The sequence below is a fragment of the Protomyctophum bolini genome (genome assembly GCF_963924005.1).
Source record: "Protomyctophum bolini genome assembly, chromosome: 2".
NCBI lineage: Eukaryota > Metazoa > Chordata > Actinopteri > Myctophiformes > Myctophidae > Protomyctophum > Protomyctophum bolini.
In genome coordinates this window covers 6,251,866-6,268,950 of record NC_137863.1, presented here as the reverse complement: position 1 = coordinate 6,268,950, position 17,085 = coordinate 6,251,866, and the positions used below count along the sequence as shown (strand labels likewise).

The 17,085-nt window shown below is 42.4% G+C and overlaps 1 protein-coding gene across 1 annotated transcript in view; it reads right to left on the bottom strand.

Annotated features, from left to right (window-relative positions):
* Nucleotides 1–6,487: 6,487 nt before the first annotated feature.
* Nucleotides 6,488–17,085, bottom strand: part of LOC308330666 (RNA-binding protein 5-like) — a 239,561-nt gene continuing 228,963 nt past the window's right edge. Inside the window, exons 13-26 of the mRNA XM_080785621.1 lie at nucleotides 16,952–17,039; nucleotides 15,366–15,440; nucleotides 14,787–14,853; nucleotides 14,010–14,074; nucleotides 13,784–13,883; nucleotides 13,399–13,490; nucleotides 12,797–12,967; nucleotides 12,510–12,653; nucleotides 12,313–12,399; nucleotides 10,694–10,882; nucleotides 9,058–9,132; nucleotides 8,837–8,940; nucleotides 8,463–8,592; nucleotides 6,488–7,649 (exon numbers count right to left, since the gene is read on the bottom strand). Of these exons, the coding sequence (XP_080641747.1) occupies nucleotides 7,524–7,649; nucleotides 8,463–8,592; nucleotides 8,837–8,940; nucleotides 9,058–9,132; nucleotides 10,694–10,882; nucleotides 12,313–12,399; nucleotides 12,510–12,653; nucleotides 12,797–12,967; nucleotides 13,399–13,490; nucleotides 13,784–13,883; nucleotides 14,010–14,074; nucleotides 14,787–14,853; nucleotides 15,366–15,440; nucleotides 16,952–17,039 (1,513 nt within the window). The 3' untranslated portion in view covers nucleotides 6,488–7,523. The remainder of the gene's footprint in view (nucleotides 7,650–8,462; nucleotides 8,593–8,836; nucleotides 8,941–9,057; nucleotides 9,133–10,693; nucleotides 10,883–12,312; nucleotides 12,400–12,509; nucleotides 12,654–12,796; nucleotides 12,968–13,398; nucleotides 13,491–13,783; nucleotides 13,884–14,009; nucleotides 14,075–14,786; nucleotides 14,854–15,365; nucleotides 15,441–16,951; nucleotides 17,040–17,085) is intronic.

Genomic DNA, 17,085 nt, shown 5'->3' with positions numbered 1-17,085 from the left:
AGTTATATGGCAAAGAGCAGGATAAATCCAAAAGTGCTTCATTTTCCACACAACTCATCTAAGCTATTATATAATGAAATAGGCTATAGCCTAATTATATACAATTATAATCAATTATATTAATCACATGAATCAAGCAAATCAGACAAACCAAACGTGGGGAAACAATAGATTGGCTACTAGGCTACTATGAGTTACATAATATAATCACGTAATAGCATATGCCTGATAGCCAGGCCTATAATATAGGAAGTAATAAAGTATATTATACTTCATCCAGATAACAGCATGGCTAAAATGGGCCATTATCCTGCTACCCTAATAGACAGGGGTACATGAGCACCTGGCCGTTCATTCGTGCTCTATCTCCGACCAAGCCACACTTCCACCACACATCTCTCTATGCAAAATAAAACCTGCACACTCCCACAAAAGACATAGACTACATTGCATTCGCCAAAAATGTCTTCTTTACTGTTTAAATATTACTTTTCTGAAACACGCTATTCTTGCTCAACCTCAACAGCCTACGTCAGAATCGTCATGTTGGCGTCTACTACGCCAACTACGTTCACTTAATGGGGCCAGTCCTTCACAGTGACACACGCGTTAGATCAACCACGCGACCGGGATGGTTTCTACCCCTCAATGTCGTGCCTACTCTACACTGCCATCCGAAGGCCCCTCCCCCTTTCACTGCTCCTGTGTGTGACCTGTGAACTACTCTCTGACTGCACTGTGGCTTGATTTATATGTGCGAGGTTGAAATGTAATGCACATAAATTAATTATAGGTCCAGCAAGCAAATCATGATTGTCTGTTTGTGCTCAATAGGTCACCATCACATTCCGATTTTAGGTGTTGTGTTTTCTATGACATTTATTTGGGCCAGTAGTTTCATATCTATCCTTTTTCCGACCAACACAGAACATGCTAACGGTGTTAGCGCGTTAGCATCCATCTTGCTTTTCATTTATATGTGCGAGGTGGAAATGTAATGCACATAAATTAATTATAGGTCCAGCAAGCAAATCATGATTGTCTGTTTGTGCTCAATAGGTCACCATCACATTCCGATTTTAGGTGTTGTGTTTTGTATGACACTTTGGCCAGTAGTTTCATATCTATCCTTTTTCCTTTAACCAACACAGACCATGCTAACGGTGTTAGCGCGTTAGCATCACACAGCTTACAGCGTCAGTGTTGCATGAATACTTTCAACCATGACAATGCCGACTACTTTTGCTACACACACTTCCCAAGGATTATGGAGATGTCTTTATTTATTTTTTAAGGTTGAGAAATGAAATAATTATGGTCGTTTCTAATCTCAGCATTTCACAAGAGAAAGACGTGGATGCCTTTCGCTGCGCTGTTGGCGTTGCCATGTCTCATAGAAACAAGTAAATAGGTCTTTAAAAAGAATCCCAAAACAAGCGCATATAACAGGGGTCTGTAACCTATTTTAAATGAAGTGCCATGTTTTTATTTTCTAGATAGTGAGTCAGCCACAAGCTCACATCACAACAATAATCCATGTAATAATCACAATAACAATACTAATAATAATAATCATAATAATCCTGCTACCCTAATAGACAGGGGTACATAAGCACATGGCCGTTTATCCAACAGCTTTCTCCGACCCAACCACACTTTCACCACACATCTCTATATGCAAAATAAATTCGGCACACTCCCAGAATACATATAGGCTACATTTCATTGAAAGAAATGTCTTAATTACTGAATAAATATTACTTTTGTCAACCACGCCATTGTTGCTCAACATCACCAGCCTACGTCAGAATCGTCATGTTGGCGTCTACTACGCCAACTACGTTCACTTATTGGGGCCAGTCCTTCACAGTGACACACGCGTTAGATGAACCACGCGACCGGGATGGTTTCTACCCCTCAATGTCGTGCATTTGCTGCGCCCTTCTAATGCTGCGCCACGCCTACTCTATACTGCTCCATGCGACTCGAACAGCGTCAGCAGCAGCAGCTCCGAGCCTCCGTCAGAAAGGCTGCCCACAGCACTGCACAGCCCCACACCCAAATGAATCGAATGAATGAATAAGGCGCTTATATCGCTATTGCTCAGTGGATGGGACATTTACATTAAAAGCAATCGGATGGACGCGTGGATAACGGCATGGTTGTGTGCAATCGGAGGGAAAGCTTCCATAATCCATATAGCTTCCATGCTAGCTGCTTCAGACACAGGGGAGGGGAGGGAGAAATAGTGCGAAATAGCGCTTATGCAACAATTACCCTAAAACACAAACACCTCAACTCGATGTCATTGTGAATAAGAATTTCGAGCGAAATAATAATTTTTGGAAGGACACTTTCACCCAGTATGAAGCTAAATGTGGAAGCCGTGTGTGTCACACCAAAACGGCTGACCTATAGAATCCTGTAACCAGCCTCTCGCACTGCCTGCGAGTTGGCTCCGTCTAAGGCTCCGTCTTATGAGCAAATTTAGAACTTCCGGTCTGACAGCTAGCAGATTTAAGACATCCGGTTGCTTTCAGAATAAAATAAGGTTATTTAATTCGTTAATTAAATAATTTTTACATTACATTATTAGTATTATTATTACATTACAGTTATTGTAAAGACACACATTATGTTTCTGTGTAAAAATAAGTAATTAAATAACATAAAAAAGTTATCTAAATGGATAAATGCTATTCACTGGAGTGCATGGACTTTATAAAGTGGACACTGGACAAAAGACGGCTCCGCCAGGCAACTATCTGGACATACCCACGCGTTTGGGAAGATGTCCTCTACCACCCCACAGTCTCCGCTAAGCGGGAGAGGTGTAAAATTCACAGCAGCAGAGCTTCTACTGGGGTCAATGCAAAAAAATGTACCGTTTCCGGACCCAGAATGGACACTGGACAAAGAGGCCTCCGCGAGGCAACTATCTGGACATACCCACGCGTCCGGGGAGATGTCCTCTACCACCCCACAGTCTCCGCTAAGCGGGAGAGGTGTAAAATTCAGAGCAGCAGACCTTCTATTGGGGTCAACACTCAAAAAAGTGCCGTTTCCAGACCCAGAATGGACACTGGACAAAGAGGCCTCCGCGAGGCAACTATCTGGACATACCCACGCGTCCGGGGAGATGTCCTCTACCACCCCACAGTCTCCGCTAAGCGAGAGAGGTGTAAAATTCAGAGCAGCAGAGCTTCTACTGGGGTCAATGCAAAATAAATTACCGTTTCCGGACCCAGACTGGACACTGGACAAAAGACGGCTCCGCGAGGCAACTATCTGGACATACCCACGCGTCCGGGGAGATGTCCTCTACCACCCCACAGTCTCCGCTAAGCGGGAGAGGTGTAAAATTCAGAGCAGCAGACCTTCTATTGGGGTCAACACTCAAAAAAGTGCCGTTTCCAGACCCAGAATGGACACTGGACAAAGAGGCCTCCGCGAGGCAACTATCTGGACATACCCAGGCGTCCGGGGAGATGTCCTCTACCACCCCACAGTCTCCGCTAAGCGAGTAAATGGGTGCTTATATTTCTATGTGAAATGTGGTGATGCTGGCATCACAATAGATGCCAGCATCACGCTGCCTCCGTCTAATAAGCACATTTACAACTTCCTGTTTGGAAACCGAAACAGATGCTTCTGACATTTGCCTGTGCGTGCTTAATCGTTGTACTTCTGAACACATTTCCCAAATCTCAGTGATTTATCCACACATCGCTCTGTGTGTGTGTGTGTGTGTGTGTGTGTGTGTGTGTGTGTGTGTGTGTGTGTGTGTGTGTGTGTCGCGTCGCCCTCCAGCTGCAATTGCGAGTGTGCGCTGTGTGCAGGGCACACTACTGAGTTTAAAACCACAGCTGAAACATGAAGTGGAGTCTGTCAATTCCCGCAATTTCCTTCTTCCCATATTGCGCTGCAACGACACTAGGATTGAGCCCCCCGAAGGGGGGCGAAATTCTAGTAGCTTTAATAGCCCGCGCGCGTTCCCGCGGTCCGGCGTTCGTTTTTTTTCTCAGACTTTTTGGCATTGGGGCGCTGGGCCTTGCTGTGTTGCGGCGGACGGACTTCATTTGCATTAAATTGAATATGAATTGATGCAAATTTCCAAAGTTACGACTGGTTTGCGTCGATATAAACGATACACACCGTCCGTATTCCATAACGCACCGGTACCTATACCGTCCGTATAGTGGCTGCAGTGCTGTCTCCAGCCCTCATGCACCAGCACCACATTGTAGCCTGAGCTAGTCTCCATCACTTGACATTTGTGAATGCAGCATGATGCACTTGCATGGGCGCGGCACCGCATCTGTGTGTGTGGAGTAGACTGTCCTTAAAAAGAGACGGCATGCAGAAGTGCTGCTGGATCTGGCATTGCAGTGTCTGTGTGTGTGTTGTGTATGTTCTGTTGTGATGAACTCACACAAAAGGCGGGGGCAGCCGTTCATAACTGCATACAGTAGGCTACATGACCATTCCTACACATCAGACGCACATTTTGAATAACATCTAAAACTCTCGGGATGAATTGTATTTCTTCACTCTTGAGTATATAGCTTGTGTTATACAGCGACGACTCGGCTGTTCTTGTCAATACAGGGTTTTTAAGAGCAGAGATTGCGGTGCAGAGCATAGAGATTGCAGTGGTTGATAGCAGTTTATATCCAGCTTGTTACCGCAGGTAGTTACTGTACAGTAGCCTGCTATGACATTTTAAATCATACAGTTGCAAACATTGCATACATTTGTAGCATTAGTGAAGAAAAAAATATACAATCAAATAAAAAAAGCCTGAAATTCGAAATAGCATTTGACCGTTTACTATTTCCTTGATGTGCTTCTTAAAAGTAAGGTTATAATCTAACATAGACATATTAATTATATTTGAATTGGGTTACTAGGCTATATTTAGGCTATTCCAGTTGGATACAAATGTAAGCACAAACTGGGTGTGTACCTACCTACCTAAAATCAGTTTCGATGCCTCTGCTTATGTCCAGTCCAGCATTCAACTGTAGTTCCTCAAATCTTTGTGAAAAGCAGCCAGCCGTGAAGTCGTCCTCTCTCTCTCCTCTAATGCATACCTGCCAACCCTCCCGGTTATCCAGGGATTATCCCGTGTTTTACCCTTCTCTCCCGCTGTCAGTGCTGTCACTGCCGTTGAAATATTGTCCGGGTTTTTTTCTTTTACGGCGTGGCTCTGCAGGAGTCAAACTGGCCGTCGTCAAGAGGGTCTACAGTGGGTCGGTCTGACTGACTGTGTGCCCGGAGTCCGGAGACTAGTGAGCTAATCTCGCAAACTGCTGTGGTGGACAGATTGATCAGCGCAAAAAAAAATGTGCACACTGCCAGTGGGTTAATTTAGCACCTCCACTATTTTATTTTTTACAACGTGGAGCCAGCCAGAGCCGTTTAGAAGCGGGTCTGTCGGTCTGTGTTCGTTTTTGACCCAATCTCGAAAAGCGCTTGAGCATCAGTACCACATTTCGTGCAGTGCACACCGATGTCAATAGACTATTGAAATAGGTTAAAACATATCCACTAATAATTGTTTTCACGTTATAGGCCTACCTACTTTTTGGAAATAGAATAGGCTCTGATCGGAATTTGGAGTCATTTAATGTCAGACCTACCGGTATGTCAGACAGAGCAGAGGAATTACGTCACGCTGGCCACATTAAGTCTGATTGGACTTCATTGAAGCCACGCTGTTGCCATGTGGATCCCAGGGCCATTTATATTGTATGTATTGTCAGACAAACAGTAAGAGGAATTTGGAAATGTGTTATATAAAAACAAACCATAACAAATCGATTAAGATTAATTAAAATAATATTTGTGGAAGCTGGGTGCACACAGAAGTTAGTCTTGTCGATATCTTTCAAATAACAAACATGCCTACCCTTTTATTTACTAGTCTAGAGTCTAGACCACCCACCAACTTTATTTGGAATTACAGATGGAGGAGCTACTTGTAATGGTGGACCAAACATATCACTCTCTTAAAATCATAGAACCTCTACATTCTTATTCGGAGATACTTTTCTGAGCAGCCACAGTGCGAATAAAATGAATAGTTTGGATGTGAATTATTCACCATTGAATATTTTCCATTTGTGTCTCCAGTTACTCACTTAATCCTCTTCGTGCTAGGTAGCACATAAGGTCTTCACCAACGAACGCCAATGCTGTCCGTCTTCTGCCCAATGTTGCAGTTGGCCCCAGGTCCACCCCAACTCCTTCATTTCTCTCTCCACTGATCTCTTTGGGCCTGCCTTTTTCTTTTCCCAGGTGGTGTCCATCTCATAGCGACCCTTGGGATGGCGCTTGGGTCCATTCTGCAGACATGTCCAGTCCACGTCCACCTATCTGTGTCTCCAGTATCCACAGATAATCAGCTTGTAAAAAGCCAAGTGACGAATGCCAGTCATGCGCGGTCTCCGATTAAATAACATTAAGTCCAGTCCACTGATAACTAAACTCAATCTCATTTATTTCTTTTGTACAAAATGAGACAAAGTTTTCCATAGAAACTGTACAATTCAGTAAACATAACATGCCAAGACAAAAGTTTTTAATAGGATCATAAACCAGGGATTAAATCCACTATACTTATATACAAATCATAATTTATATAACTCTCCAACAAAATATTTCTCCATTACAGTTAACCAATTCTGGTCGGGAACCCATTTTGGTGTTAGCATCATGTCGTGCTTTAGCTATTGAAAAATAGCAGATCTACAAGCTCGTAGCGCGCCACTCGAAGAACGACTGACATTTTTAGAATCTGATCTCAGGTCAGAATGGGTTCATCAGACCAGTGTGTGTCCAGTGGAAACCTCGTATGAATCTGATCTCAGGTCAGAATGGGTTAACTAATCGTGACGACAAGGATGACAATCCGATAACACTTCAGTGAGCTAACATAGAAGGAAGGGTCCATGATACATGTATATATGCGTTTTGAACCCACCCATGATGTCTTCAAAGCATGCCACGCTTTGGCTGGTTACTTGGAAGTGACGTCGTCCGCCAGTCTGTTTGCATTACGTAATTAGCTAAAGTGAAGAAAACAGGTGATAAACTATTCTGTCCACCACATCTTGCCAACAGCATACTGTACACGTCAATGTGCTGCTCAGTGCGGGCACTTGCTCAGCCACGCGCTGTTGGCGGCACGCCTCCTTTGTTGTCACGTGGTGAGAAAACCCACAGCGATGGGACCGTTCTGGTCTGACATACAGACACACACACACACATACGTACATACGTCCATGATGGGTCGCGGGGAAGAACCTTCAACTGAACTTTTCATGCAGTTCAAGGTTCAACTGCCATCGACATACATCAACTTGTCTCTGGATTCACAAGTTCCTCAAGAGTTCTCACAGGTGAATTTAGTGAAGGGGAGCTGTAGACAAGACAAAGATCAAGACAATGGCTCCATCCGGGTAGATGAATGAACAGCACCTGAAGGTGTTGGGGCCATTCGTGGGTTAGGCCGGTTGGGGTTACTCCATTTCGGTGAAGCGGGCAAACATGGCTTTGCGGACAGCGTCTTTGTACGTGTCTGAGGCGGCAAGGGTGTAATTGCTGCCTTTGGTTCCCAGACCAGATCCCTTCGTCCTCATCTGTGCCTGGGGGATAAAATAATAACATATTGACAATCATTCTTATTCGCACTTTCACATGTTGACAACATAAGTCATACCATTTTAAATACGCATGTATAAGTGGACAAATAATCTCCATTAACCACTTTAACCCTGGCGTTCTGTGCATGTCATTAGGGGTGTGATGATATGAGTAACTCAACATACAATGTCTGTGTAACTGAATAAGAAATAAATACCTTTACAGTTACAGTGCAGAGCTCAATAATTACATTCCAGCATAAACGACTGGCTTGTAATATGAATTAGGTTATGGTTTTACCCAGATGCCAAAGGTGAAAACATTAGAATGATCAATTTAATAACAATGTCTATTCAAACAACGGTTTCCTTTTAAACGCCAGTGGCTGTTTGGTACGATTATATTACTCCATAATACAGACATCACCTGCTTGTTGTAATATAATATATATATTTGATGACATAATAGATACTTTATATTTGATGACATAATAGATACTGGATTACATAATGTAGATACTTGATAAGATGTCGCAAGAGGAAGTACGACAATATATCAATCACAGTATCATTTCTTTGTCCCCATAAAAATAGCAACAGCTCAAAACACGTTGCATCGTGATGAGTTGTAATCTTATATTGGCTAATTGTTTCCTTTAGGCAATGTGTTCTATATGTTGTCCTGTTTATGGTTTTGTTTTTTGTGCCGTTAGTATTTTAGCATTTTTTTGTTATTGATTGTACAGCACTTTGGTTCAACACTGTTGTTTAACTGTTTGTGCTCTATAAACAAAGTGTATTGGATTCATTGCTTACCTCAATAGGTGCAGTAATGCCTTGTTGGTTACGGCCCAGACCTTTGCCCTCCTTCCAGCCCATTGCCTGCAACATCTTGTTTCCGATGTTGTCGCTGTTAAGGCCATCTTTGGTAGGCTGTTCATAGTTGCTGCAGGCCAGGGTCACACAGGGAAGTGCAAAATTAGTGCACAATTGAAAAGACAAACTGAAAATAATTCCAGACAAAGTCATTGAAACAAACAAATCAATATAGCAGAGAAACTTACACAACTGGTACTGAAACACATCAATATACCAGAGAAACTTACACAACTGGTACTGAAACAAATCAATATACCAGAGAAACTTACACAACTGGTACTGAAACACATCAATATACCAGAGAAACTTACACAACTGGTACTGGTGCTGCTGAAAACTTCTTCTTTTTAGGTGCGGGAGGTTCAGGGATGCCATATTTCTCTCTCCTCTCTGCAGCCCTGTCTCTGTATTTCATCTACTCACAAGAGAAGAGAGTGAACACTTTAATGTCCTGCTTAGGTAATTTCACATCACTGTAATAAGAGACACAGACAGTATCAGCTGGAAGTCTTTATATTGATCATGGCCAAACCTCAGTTTCTTTCCTCTCTAGCTCCTCCAGCTCTGCCTCGCTGAGCCTGGACCTGCGCAGTACCTCCATGTTTTGCTGGAATGGGAGAAAGGGCAAGTTAGGACAGACGCAGCAATAACCTGTGAGCAACACTGCCCTCTAGAGCTCATTAGGTTATGTGAACACAGTCAAATCAGTGTTCATTTCAAAAAAGGTATTTAACTTAAAATTATTGAATCAAGCAACTTAAAAAGCCTGCATAGATGTTACAATGACCCCAGACATATTTGAGATATTTGATATTCATTTTACTAGACCCCCTCCTATAGGCATCTTATCCATCTATAAATGCACCAAGTCTCTGAAGGTCTGTGTGTGTGTAATCCACATAACTCGAGAACCGTTCGCCCCACAGACTTCAAATTGGTCGAGTCGGTCGGACCCACGGTTGTTCAGAACCCTAAAAAAGGACCCTGCCGGGGCTGTGGAGCGGGGCCCTGTTCTGACCTCACAACACTCCATATTTGGGCATGCCTGACACAGAACTCCACAAGCTGGGTGGGGCATTCATTTCCAACTTGCGTCATTCCGAGTAGACCAGTGCCCACACCCTACAGGTGCCTCTCTAGTATCTCTAAATGTGCCACGTCTGTGTACAATCTGTATTCCATGTAACTCGAGAACCGTACATCCCACCGACTTCAAATTTGACACATGCGTTCCACACCACCACAGGGAGTGCAGGGAGTGCCTGGCCCGTCCAGAAACAGAACCAGCACAAAAAGCCTCTGCCTAGGCTCTGGACAGGGCCCCTGCTGCCCAGGGCCCAAATTAGCCAATTGATCACACCTGATCACCCCTAGATCTCCATATATGGAGCTGGCTTGTTCTGACATCACAATGTTGTTCTGACCGAGACTCCATAAGTGGGCATGCCTGACAACTTGCCTCGTTCCAAGTAGGCCAGTGCCCAACTGGCACCGCTCTTATCAATTTAACATCAAACTCCATTTTAAAACCATGGACTGGTTGAAAACATACTCAGGCATTAGGACGACAATATAGAGCGTTGCAGGCCCCCCTTTCAGAACGACGAGTGGCCCAGGAGATGAATCCCAATGAATTTTTCCCACAGGCATTCCAAAACGTATTTATTTAAAGACCTTTTAAGCGTCGTACGAAGCCAGCTCTTGTCGTGACAAATCATGACAACACACACAATATTTTGGACCAAACAAATAATTACAAAGAAGAAAAACAACAAAAAAACCTGTCGTTTTTTTCTACTTTCTCTCCGTTTGGCCCGAAAGATTGTGTTTGTCGTCATGATTTGTCACGACAAGAGTTGGCTTTGTCCACGGCGTAAACGTGTTTAAATAAATACTTTCTGAAAAGTCTATGAGGAAAATGAACGGGGGTTTCTTTCCCGGGTCTCTCGAGGGGGTGGGACTGCGACGCTCTATATCAGTAGGACAATGTCATTCACAATGACATTGTCCATTTGTGCTATTTTTACCATTTCAGAAAATGTAAGCCTATGACAAGCCCAAAAGTGTACAGTGTACAGAAATAAATGGACCCTTCAATCTTTATACTCCCAAGTTAAATGAACACCGATAATGTCAATGTTACCGTCGTGTATGTCCAAGTACTTTACCTTGTGCAGGTCTGAGAGCTGCTGGTGACGTGATAAAGCCTCTTTGTTGGGGAACTGTCTTCTACACAACAAACAGGCCATCTTCTTCCAGTCCGTCATCTTATCCTGGAAGTCGTCACTGGCGCTCTCTGATTCCGTGGCTCCCTCCTCTGGGTCACTGTCACCGCTGTACGCTGCCACAAGACCACACTGACCACCGCCATGCAAGGACAGGGGCAACACGGTAAGTACAGGACACGCTTTCTCAACGTCAGGTCAGGTTACCACCAGGGAGAACAAACATGTACTCTTTTTACGGGTTTTCGGCAAATCCAAGACCGTGCAAATGGAAAATACACAGAAGTGTTGAAACTACAGTGGACACCCACCTCCTTCCTCCACTTCCGTTTCATCTTTTATTTTAACTGAAAAACGGATGACAACTTCCGTTCAGTTTCAGGAGGTGCGCATGCAGTTACAGACCATGTAGCATTCAGAGATTGTGGAATCATTAGAGAATCTGTGGCCTAATGCATATCAAACGTAAAAATGGAAACGGTTGAGAATCACTGGTATATTACACAGAACACTCACAGTTCTAATTGCATAATGCAGCAGCACTGTCAGTGTGCTGACAAAGACCAGGCGAAGAGAAGCGCACATTACATTACTGAAGTCCCTGCATTGGTTTTCCTGCTGGCACCAGAATCGTTTTTTTTATATCCTTTTAAAATCAATGGAAATACACCCGGCGACCCGACTACTCATCTGTGATGCTTTTTAGGTTAGGTGATTTAACTCAATGTTTTATAAAGTGGGGTCCGGCCACGCCCCCAGGAGTCCTTGAGGTTTCCACAGGTTCGCCAGCTAAATTGTTAGGAAATGGACCCTTACAGTTCCGTAACAACACAGATTTACAGGTTCCATTTGTACGCCCTCAAGAGTTATGGGGTCTGAGGAGTGAGGCCAAATGTTCGTGAAAACACTGGGGAACTGTTCAAAAATGTCATGGAGAAGCAGCTTTTTAGCCATTATGGTTCTAACATTATATAAGAATTATCAAGGCACATATTTTTAATATTTTGCTTTTACCTGGTCATTTATTCCGTTTTTGTTTTAAATTTATTTCATTAGTTTATGTATTTATTTTTTATTTCACTCTTTAGGAATGTGTGTGTGGTGCACTTTAGAGTTGCAACTAATGTATGCAATATTATTATATAAATACTGATTGACAATTCTTCCCCAAGACAATCACACATTTAACAAGCTAGGCAAATGATAGGCTTGTGAAACAGTAATACCACCCAAAGACAATGGCACAGGTCACAGCATTCCACATGCTGACTAATGTCTTTTCACAGTTACATGTGGAGCCACATTGCCCTCTAGTGGTCGTTATTGTGTATAACAGTTCTGTGTTTGCTTGTTCTTCCTATCATATTACTGATGTCTTCATCACTGTTACAATGCTGCCACAATGTCAGAGGAGCCAAACAAAAATAAATGTACTCTACCTGTACACAAGACGTATCGCTAAAGACCATATGGACAAAGGCTAGCTTGAACCTGGCTTGATCATAACTAAGATAATATGGCAACGGCTTGTTCTTTTTTCCCCACAAATATCAAGTTCTCACCTTGGACGAATTTGCAGAAGTAGTTGGTGGCTCTTCTTCAGAAGATTTTAGCGTCTCTGGCATGAGTCTTTCAAGGGCTGCGGCTTGCTGCAAAACAAAATGTATTCAAGTCATTGAGTCCATCTCTGCTTTGGAAATCACTGAAGAACAGTTTATTAAAAAAAACAATTAACAGGTCTCAGTATATTAATTAATACCTTCTTTTCAAACAGTGTTGTGAAGCCAGCGTCGGCAGCCGCTGCCTCTTTCTTATCCTCTTGACTAACAGGCTGGAAGCTACTCCTGAAGTTATCCTTCTGCTTGTTCAGACCCTTCGCCCATCGCTCCATGTCTTTAGCGATCTGAAGGAAACTTAATTATGAATCCTCAATACCACCTTCTATAACAGCTCACACGGTCTCACCGAAAAGTCATGACTACCATGACTTTTTCGAATACATTTATCTATTATTGATTTAATTTCCTCGTCTCTGTTTTGCTGTACCTGCTGAGCAGTTTTGGGTTTTTCTTTCTTATCCTTGCCATCTTTAGTGTCTTTGCCCGTTGATGTGGCCGCTGCGTTGTCACTCCCAGTGCCAGCAGCGTCGGCCGGGACATACGTCTGCTTCTCGCTGTCCCAGTACAGATACTGCTGAGTCTGGGGGTTGTAGTAGTACTGAAGGGAATAAAATGCACTGTGTTAATTTAAACTTATCTTCACCAATAATGCTTGTTATGTAGTCTGAAAAGTATAGTGTACTACTGCACAGGGGATCTCAGTTACTATAGAAGGCTGCCAAATTGTGTGTGTGATAGGAACGTTTTGTTGTGTTGTTAAATGTCTGAAACTACAACATATGAACACAGTGATGATGATGATTGTGTCTATGATTGATGAAGCCATCAAAGCTGCACTTCAAATCAAAACCTGTGGAATACTACCAAGCAAGTCTCAATTCTCTCAACGGTCAACACATTGGTGAGACAATCAGATAAATATGGCTAGTTTTAAAGGCCTCATCAAGTTGACATCAAAGGTGTTCCCAAAAAAATACATAACATTTAATATGCAATACAATTTGTATTTGATGGTGGGCTGTGTCTTACATGCGAGTTGGAGTCATAGTAGAAGCCAGTTTGGGGGTCGTAGTAGTAACCAGAGGACTCATCGTACTGATAGGTGGACGTATCAGGTACAGCTGTCGATCATTAAAGAAAACAACATGTCCGGCATTATTGGACAAAAAGTTAAAAAAAAATGAAACGTCACATCAAAACTATTGACTACATTCACACAGCAGCCATTTTGCTCTCACGTCCTATTTGCGTATTGGGAAGAAATGCTACCCCCGGCTGGGTGGCACTTGACTTAAGTGCAAAACCACGCCATTAATTTGTGAAGATTAACAATGCTACCCCAAAGAAAGAATTCAGAGAAGGCAGTGACATCATCAGAACATGTTTTAAAAACAAGCGCACGGCAAACACATACCAGTCTGACCCAACGATGCCAATGTGAAGGTAGCTGTGGAGGAAAATAGTGAAGGCATGGTGACCGCCCCACCTTCCAACTGCTGGGCGACTTGCAGAGCCTGCAAGTTAGAATTATGGGATAAGTTTGATTATGTGGAAACTTGGCACATTTTAGTCTAAATTGTTCAACCATTTGAGAAAATATCTAATAAAGAAAATGGTGCCAAAGCATATGCATGCGTTACCTGGACACCAGGCTGGCCGAGGATGTGGGTTGGGTAGACTGGGACTATAGTTACACCTGGGGCTGCTGAGAGAAGGAAAGCAAAATAAATCTGTAAGAAACCTAATAATAGAACACATGCTCCACATACGCTGCTGAGGAACAGGTTTACAAATGTTTCTGAAAAGCCATTCCTTTTATCATGTCGTTGCTGTTGGGGCAGAAACCACCCGTCTCCATATTTCAATGTTTTTGTTTTCGTAAATTAATGCCCTACTTTTTCATAAAAGAGTCTCGCATAAATGTAGAGAAAATAGCTCACGCATTGCATTGCAATTGTGAACTTGCAGATCGCCTGTTTTCACTAATTTAACCCATTTTGACCTGGGAACGATTCTATAAATGTCTTCTAAATCCTGACAGTTTTCTGAAAAAGCTATGTTTCTATGTCAGTCGTTCTTCGATTTTTCAAAAATAGCAGAACCACTAGCTTACGAGCCTGTAGATCTGCTATTTTTCAATAGCTAAAGCATAACATAATGCTAACAACAAAAGGGGTTCACGCCCAAAATGGGTTAAAATCATTTAAAAAGAACGGTTTTCGACATACAAGGTTTGCACCCGACAGCAACGATGTCTGGCCCAGTAATAGGCACAATAACTATAACCATAAATGATCATCATGGTAGCATCCACACAGCTGCAGTGGACAGTGCCATTCACTTATGTTTTCACAACAATATCCTTATATAGTTATGGTGCTTGATGTGTAACTGCTAGTTGTTGTTGTGTCTCTTACCTCCCAGTATCCCGTTGCCCTGGGACGCATCCGCTACCATCCCTGGCTGGTGATAGGCCTGGTACTCCTGACAACAAAATATATGTTTGTCTTAACCCATTCTGACCTGAGATCAGATTCATACGAGGTTTCCACTGGGCAGACACACACTGGTCTGATCAACCCATTCTGACCTGAGATCAGATTTTATTAAATGTCAGTCGTTCTTCGATTTTTCTAAAATAGCAGACCTACAAGCTCGTAGCGCGCCACTCGGTGGCGCGCTATGAGCTTGTAGATCTGCTGTTTTTCAATAGCTAAAGCACGACATGATGCCAACACCAAAATGGGTTCCCGTTCAGAATGGGTTAACATGTCAAGAGATTTGTCTTGTAAAACCATCGAAACAAGGTCAAATTGTCAATATATTAAAGTCCACTATAAAGTAATTTTCTGTGAAAAAAGGCAAACATTTAGCAGAAACAGAGATTTGGTGTAGAAGGAAAGAAAGGAGGGGAACTAGCATAGACCCCTGAGGCCAAGTATAAGTTTAAGTGTTTAAAGAAACAACAACAATAAGTTTTAGTTTGATCCACTTACCGGTGACCAGGGAGAATAGCCTTCCTGAAGGTAACTGTACTCTGACTTCTCTGGTGCCTCTGCACCATGCTGTGGCTATAGGGGTAAAAATGACACACTCGGTAAGCATTTGCTAAGATGGGAGACAAATCTTAATTGTTTCTCAAATCTGATCCTTAGAAAAGACCGTCCATACTGATATTTGTCGTGTAGAAATGGAACCATTGTACGGCTGTCACGATTACAAATTTAATTTGGCGCAAATGTGTATTTGTGTTGAATTTTAGGCATCATAATCACAAATTGCACAGGGTAGATATGACAAATAAGTTAAATATACAAATAAATCATAACTTTTTCTCTTTCCAAAAGATTTACAAAATGTCTGCTATTTTTTTTAAAGGTTTAACACCATATAAACGACAATTAGGCAAAAATAATGCTGATTATCTCAAATAATTGCGATTAGGCAATTGTGTAATAATTGTCACAGGCCTATACACTTGAGGAGTTACAGACCTGCAAGGGATACATTTGGTTCCTATTCCCAACTAGTCTTGCGTTGTCATACTGTTGCATCTCACAATTTTCAAATGCTTCGGTCATACAGTCTGGAGTGTGATGGAATTTATACTAACACAAAACTACTTAAACTAAAATATAAGGTGAGGACAAGATGAGATGAGGCATTCAGTTCAATTTAATAGAGCTCTCTAGAGTACAACCATCTTCCAGTATGTCGGATGACTGAACTCCAGAGCAATACATGTGTGAATTTTATACAGTCTTACTCAAAGGAGGAGGAGTAACTGAGACAGCTAGCTTCCATATCAGACAATGGGACACATCTAATTAAAATAACAAGTGGTCGAAGTCTAGTAACCTTGGATGGGTTTGAATAAACTGTGATGAATAAACATGACCATACAAAGACAGAGGCTGGGCTGGTGTTGCTACCCAGCTGGAGATCCAGGGACAGTCACACCGATACTTTGGTCATAACAAAAGCCTATTGATGTGCGTAAACGGTTGATTAAGTCGAGAGAGGCCTAGTACTCAGTGTAGACCACACAGTTAGACTAGACAATTAGTGGTGTACTGTGAATGCATAATTTCATATTTCCCATTACAGGAGCAATGGAAGCTCTATCCTGAGTAAGCGATAAAGTGGAAGTGGAGCCTCTTCCCCACTTCCGTTTCGTCTTTACAGTCACGTAAATGTATCCCAATATAAATATAAATCATCTAACCATATATATAGCTTGCTGCTTAGCAGAAATGGAAATAAAAAATAACCTATAAGGAAGTAGAGGTCGCACAGCTCATAGTCACGATGCAAAAAAAAGACCAACTTTTCGGCAAACATTATGCCTTCTTCAGGATATGAATATATTCTTGTGATCGGAAATGAGAAACAGATCACTCAGATTTCGGGAGGTGTAGTTTCAGACTCTGAATATATAGCATTCGGAGATTGTAGTTGTACGCGAGTCTAATTCCTAACGATCACTCATGTAGCTAGGGACCCCCGTTAACCCTCTTTTGGTGTTACAGATTATGCATCATAGTTTGGTTGGAGAAAGTAAAGGCCTATACTACTAGTGTACCTGACTGGAGGACCACTGGGCTGCGGCGATGGCTGTGCTGGCCACTGAGAAGGCACTGACACGATTACCGTCAGGTAGCAAGAGGTCCCTGAAAGAATCAAAGAGAAGATATTATAGGATATGTAAAAATGTTC